This window comes from Palaemon carinicauda, chromosome 10 (assembly GCF_036898095.1).
Source record: "Palaemon carinicauda isolate YSFRI2023 chromosome 10, ASM3689809v2, whole genome shotgun sequence".
NCBI classification, from domain to species: domain Eukaryota; kingdom Metazoa; phylum Arthropoda; class Malacostraca; order Decapoda; family Palaemonidae; genus Palaemon; species Palaemon carinicauda.
Genome location: NC_090734.1, coordinates 80,536,699 through 80,543,808, shown reverse-complemented (window position 1 = coordinate 80,543,808; position 7,110 = coordinate 80,536,699). Strand labels below are relative to the sequence as shown.

Below are 7,110 nucleotides of genomic sequence, written 5' to 3'. Positions count from 1 at the left end.
ATATATATGTCTATTTCTCTTCCTTTTCGAAAGACTTTTAAATGTTGGTACATTTTCACTAACCAACCCTGTTCATAGCTTAAAAATTTTGTGATAAATCTATACGCTACAGAATTGTAAACATAAGATCCTAATATCCACCCGGATTGGGATGTATAATATTTGGCCCCCCAATTACGGAGTTTGTCGATAACCTCCTGTCTTGCTTCTTATAATACTGCGTAGGCCCGTTTGAATAATACATATACAGAAGTAATGATCAAAGTATAGTCAATAGCTACTAACTCACAATCACAAACGCAATTATATAATATTATATTATATTATATATTATATATATATATAATATATATATATATATATATATATATATATATATATATATATATATATATATATATATATATATATATATATACATATATATATATATATATATATATATATATATATATAGTCCGGCAAACTTGCTCTTAAATATATAGGGGAGAGAGAAATACCTTTCAAACCTACTTCTAGGTTCCATATAGATTTTGAATGTTGCCTAGGTACAATATTCTCACCCATTCCTACTTCACATTTGCTTTTCTGGTGTGTCGTGTTACCCACTTTTTTTTTCTCTTCCTTTTTTGGCGACTGTAATAACCATCTCTGTATTCCAACTAATACATGAACTGTATTGAATTTCCAGTGTTTGGTCAAGTTCTTTGTTTGAAATATTGCTAGATAATTCCATATATGGTAACTAATATACATAGAATTAACCTTTTGCAAGTTGTATATACTTTCAGCATATATTCATGATAGGAAATTAATTTTTTTATCTGACAGTTCTCTTTTGCACTCTGCATATTGAAGATTTATGTAAATTTCACATAATCCTGATAAAGCAATTGCTATCTATTCTTTTTTTTGAAGCTTTCAAAACCATGGCAAACGTCCTATTACAGGGTCATAACCTTTCTCGCTCCTTAGGTCTCCTTCATACATGTCACAATAATCAGATTCACTTTCTATTTTCTATATCTACTTGCTATTTGGTTATATTTCTTTTGAAATATTGTCTGTCAGGCCTTGGGGTAACTTAAAAGTTTCAAATAATCATTGGGAGATAATCCTCAGATTTAATTCGAAAGTGTTATTGGAAAATTGCACGAACGTCTATGTATTATATATATAAAAGAACATCAGTTTCAGTTTCGGCTTATCAAATGAGAGAAAATAAACAATATTTATATGATATATCTTTATATACGTTCTCTATTTGAGAATTAAACATGTTTCAGAGGCCTAAACTTACACAAGATACCAGTTCTCATATGGCAATAATATTACTTGTACGAATAGTCAGTTCAAAGAAACATAGCAGGAAGGGTGGGAACTGAATCCAGTTAATTTTATTTCCAGTTCAGGAGGCTATGGGAGGGATATATAAAGCCCTGGCTACGCTAGCGTCATTGTCACTGCCGTACTGGTTTCAGTCACTGGCGATCTGCAGTAGTCCTCTCTTCACTTGGAACAATGAAGGTAAGTTTCAAGATTCATACTCTTAGTCTAAGATTTTCAAGAAAAAGGTAAATCATTTGCATTTCATCGGTTGTCGGACTGTATGAAGAGTTTTATTCTATGGCATCAGTTCCCAAAACAATTTGTTTCTTTTCGCAGCAATATCTAATACTATCATAATTCTTATCATTATACTCAAAGGTCTGAATTATTTATATATACTTACGGTTCTAAGAAAATGTAAAAAAAGCTGTAGCGCAATTTAGATGTACACTTTTTGTTTGGTAAAAAAATATTGCTTGTGTAGGGAAATTCATTTCTATAATCTGTCAAAATGAGATAAGTGATCATTTTAACCAGTCTGTTGCTTTAGTATCTACTATCACCTTGAATTTCTTTTTATCGTTAGGAATATTTCTATTTACTGTCCTGTTGCGCGTTTCATTGAAATGAAAATCTATGATGACGCAATCCATTCCTGTTTGGATATTTGTTTAATTTTGGGGTATTTCCATCTATTATGCGTCGCTTTGATAGCATTGAGTCAAAGGCGACTGGTCTTCTTTTGAATAGAGAATATATTTCCTGACCAGCATTTTGCTGGCATCTATACTAGAGAAAAATCCTTATTCTATTTCAATAAGAGTGAAGGGAAAGTTGTTATTGATTAACTCGTCTGGCATCAAAAGAATTTTCAGGAATTAGGGTATGCCTTGGCAATTAAAAAAACATTTTCATTGTAATTCTTAGGACATAAAAGTAAAAAGGAAACTAATCAAAGCTTATGAACTTCTTTCCCATCCTTCCATACAGCAATAGTATCTCTGATTCATTGATTATCATTTGATAATATCTCCTTATCATTCGCGGTTAATCGTTAATAATGACACTGACACACTGATATGGATTTTTTAGAAATATTATATTAAACTCCCATATATATATATATATATATATTTATATATATATATATATATATATATATATATATATATATATATATATTTATATATAGTGTATATATATATGCATGTAAGTATATATGTATGTATGTATGTATGTTCCATAATAGTGTAGAAGACATCATTGATAAATAATGACATCATAGAGCCATGGCGATATGGCCAAGTTTCTAGTTTATGATAATTGATTAGCAAATGTCAAGAAAATAGTGTAAATCCTTATTTTAAAGATGAAAGAAATGAGTAATCTTAGTTGTATATGATATTATTTATAGATTGAAATTGAAATAACTTCTACAGAATATCAAATCCCTTTTTCTTATTTCAGATTATCTTGATAGCGCTGTTGTATATGAGTGCGGTGTTAGCAGACGATGGATCCTACATGCTTGACTCAAGGGGTGTAGAGGTGGAGCAGGGACTGACTCCCTCTAAACATCTCTATGAAAATCACGACACCTTTTCTGAAGACTTTAAGCAGCACACCCAAGAGAGGGCCAGGCAGTACAGCCTTGATCAGACAATCTTCAATGATCCTGTAAGTAGAGAGAGCAAATTATGTCTGATGATTGCAAGTCTTCTTCTTTCCCACCGTTATCCCTACATTAAGGGATCGGTTGCCTGATTCATCCTCTCAAATCTCTTATTGAAAGGCATCCTCTTCCGCTAAACCTATCCTCTTCATATGATCCTTCACCTTATCTCGCCATCTAATTGTCTTCATCCCTCTCAATCATGTTTCTTTTCATTCCATCCCCATTATCCATCCTCAACACGTGTCCACACCATCTCAGTCCTGACACTTTTATCACCTCTGTAATCTTTACTACACCTGCCATTCTTCTTATTTCATCATTTTCCAATCTGTCAGTCATTGGTATTTCCATAATCCTCATCAGGAATTCCCATCTCTGTTCTTTCAACCCTTACTTCCTCTTTTTGCTTCCTGGCCCATATATTAAAACTGGTCTTATTACTGTGCTATAGGAAAATATATTACAATGGGCGATAAAAGGATTTCTTAGAAGTATTCAATATATTGACCAAATTTTTCCCCTAAACAGAACCCTCAGTACACCTGGGCCTATGCTGTTGAAGCCGAGTCAACTGGAGACTCAAAATCTGCCAGAGAAGAACGTCGCGGTGATGTTGTAGTTGGTCAGTACTCAGTTATGGATCCAGATGGTATTCGTCGTACTGTTGACTACCAGGTTGCTCCTGGAACTGGATTCCAGGCCACTGTTACGAAGGAGGGTACAAACGATAATTTCCAGAATCAGCGTGAACAGTACAGACAATACCAGACTCAAAATAACAACAGAAATCAACAACAGTATCAAAGATTGGACAGAAATCAGCAAAATTATCAACAATCCGACAGGAATCAAAGGCAGCAAAGTTTCAACATTCAAAATGAACGTAGAGACAACCAGAATATCCAGTTCCAAAATCAGAGGAACCAATTTGAATCAAATGATCGTCGTGGTTTCCAGATTAATAGAAATGACAGGAATGAACGCCAAGGTCAATTCGAGAACCAGAGGGAAAACAGATTCCAGTTACAAAATCAATTCCAGGGCCAAAGGGAAAACAAGAATGAATTCCAAAACCAACAACAAAACTATCAAAACGAAAATCGTTTCCAGACTGAGCAGTCCAGTCTGAATCAGTTTCAAAATCAACAGAACTACAGACAAGTAATTGAGGACAGGAGGAACTTCCAACTCAGCCGAGTTCCAGGATCTGGTGTTATCCTTAAAAGCTCTGCTTTTAACCAACAACGTTACGGAGAGAATAGAAACTACTTTAATAACGAACAACTGAATAATGAAAGGGGCAGTGTATATTCCAGGGACCAGAACAGAAATAGACAGAATGTTAACCGTTATGGAAATATTAACAACCAGTATGAACAGAACCAATACCATCAAAACCAGCTTCAGGGAATTGACATTAATGACCGTTCTCAGTATGATAGATACTCAAGAACCAAACAAAATCAATATAGCCAAGACCAATCAATCATTCAGAGGCCGCAGTCTACAAGATACAATGAAATCAGTAATAATCAAAACCAAAGAAATAACTATTATCAAAACCAAAACGAAAACCAACGCTACAGATCAGTGGCGTCTCGAAACCAAATCCAGACCCCAAGTTATTTCAACAATGAAAATCAAAACCAGAGATCTCATTTGACACTTGGCAATCAGAATCTAAGGTCAAATAACGTGCAGAGACAAGGAACACAATCTTCTCAAAGATACCAAAACCGTTCCAACCAACAAAGCAACCAGGGTCAAGGCCAAGTGTATTCTTCGGGAATCTCCCAGAATTCGAACAATTACAGCAGGACATTTTCTCCAATCAGCGTTGTTCTTGCAAGAAGGTCTTAAATGTCGACCGTAAATACCCTTTCATAGACTAACACTGACGAACTTTGGCACTACAGGAAAAGTAGGAATATTGCATTATGAGCTTCGGTTATCACAGTGTTTTGGTACTGTGGAAATAGAAGTTCACATTGGTAGCAAATTAACTGGGTTGGGAATCAAGAGATATTTCCCGAGAAATAATATCTATAATAATAAGTATCACCTAACAGATACTTTCAATATCTTTTACTGACCAAGTTTTATATCTAATGAATGCAAATTACTCCTTAATTAATATTGTAACATAGTTTCTTCCCTGAAAATCTTCCAGGGCTGATGTTTTTGTAATAAAGGTACCATTTTCATAGCAAAAACTAGTTTTAGTTCCTTATATGACAACTTCCAAATAACTAGAAAATTATATATCGAAACTAGAAAACATGAAGAATTAGTTGTAAAGGGATATGAAAATGAAATTCCCGTACAAGAATGTTTTAGGAATGATAGATGGAAAAGTGATATTAAGATTCATATTCCATATCAAACACATACATGCATACCAACACACACACACACACATGCATATATATATATATATATATATATATATATATATATATATATATATATATATATATATATATATATATATATATATTGAAGCCGTGAAAGGGAAAGTTGAATATGGACATAGGAGTAGGTGCTGGGGAAGGGGGGCTATATTCCTTCCCCCATTTTTGCTGGAAATTTAATCTTTTATTTTTTACTTCAGAAAAGATTAGAAGATGATAAAATGAATAAATTTATTAAACTCAAAAAAATATTAAGATATTGAATTACATGAAATTTAGTAACTCATTCTTTATAAGAATTATCATTCAAAAACAACTCCAATAAAAGTGTTTTGTGTACATTCATTTAAATGTTAGATTAAGGAATTATACTATTCATATATATATACATATATATATATATATATATATATATATATATATATATATATATACACACATATATATATGCATATATATGTATATATATATATATATATATATATATATATATATATATATATATATATATATATATGTATATACTGTATATATCTATATGTATATATATATATATATATATATATACATATATATATATATATATATTTATATATATATATATATATATATATTTATATACATATATATATATATATATATATATATATATATACATATATATATAAATATATATCTATTTATATATTTACACACACATGTATATATATATATATATATATATATATATATATATATATATATATATATATATATATATATATATGTATATATACCAGAAAATATTCTTAACTCGTGAATCCATCATCTTCTCTCCCTTCCCTTGCTCTATCTGTAATCTCTAGAGATCCATTCTGTTATTCTTTTAGTCCATATATCATCTGCCATTATCATTACATGTCCTGCCCACATCCATTTCTTTCTCTTACATGTTAGAATATCCTCTACTTTTGTTTGTTCTCGAATCGATGCTGCTCTTTTTCTGTCTCCTAGATGTATTTCCATCATTATTTTTTCTATAGCTATTTGAGTTTTAACTTCCTTATATTTTATGGCTTTAGTAGTATTCACATTTCTGATGCATAAGTTAATACTGGTAGGAGCATCTGATTATTAACTTTTCTTTTTAAAGAAAGCGGACTTTAACTTCCATAATCTCCTTTTGTTTACCATGCTATTTCATCTTTAAATTTCGGTGTCATGTCCATGAGAAATTCTCAATGTGTTTCCTAAGCACGTATATTTATTAACAATATCTTTATGTTCGTCCTTAACACTTATTTGTTGTCTCTGCGTTTTCATTGAACAATATCTTAGTTTTATTCTTCTTCAGTTTCCGTCCTACATTTTTTCTTTCTCGATTCAAATCTTCTATTATCTTTTTCAATTACTTCCATGATTCAATAAATAGAACTTAATCATCTGGAAATCTAAAGTTGTTAAGGTATTCACAATATTGTTAACTCCTACAATTTCTCAATCTAAATTCTTAAAAACTTCTAGGAACGCTGTGAATAATTTAGGAGAGATAGTGTCTCCTTGTCTAACTCTTTTTCTCAATTGGAATTTTTCCGTACATTTATGTATTTCTAGGACTGCTTAGCTATCCCTAAAGTCATCTGCAAGTGTTCTATCATAAGTATCATCTATTCCTCGTCTCTGGAGTGCTTTCATTACTGTTAAAGTTTTAACAGA

General features: G+C 31.4%; 1 protein-coding gene across 1 annotated transcript; it reads left to right on the top strand.

Moving 5' to 3' along the window:
• Window positions 1-1,476: 1,476 nt before the first annotated feature.
• LOC137648435 (GATA zinc finger domain-containing protein 14-like) lies at window positions 1,477-5,202 on the top strand. Its single transcript, XM_068381355.1, has 3 exons — window positions 1,477-1,527; window positions 2,797-3,006; window positions 3,533-5,202. Exons 1-3 carry the CDS (start codon window positions 1,522-1,524, stop codon window positions 4,862-4,864), a joined length of 1,548 nt encoding a protein of 515 aa, XP_068237456.1. The 5' UTR covers window positions 1,477-1,521; the 3' UTR covers window positions 4,865-5,202.
• Window positions 5,203-7,110: the final 1,908 nt, after the last annotated feature.

Coding starts and splice junctions, on each gene's coding strand:
- LOC137648435 (XM_068381355.1), top strand. Junction 3,007..3,532: donor AGACAATCTTCAATGATCCT/GTAAGTAGAGAG, acceptor TCCCCTAAACAG/AACCCTCAGTACACCTGGGC.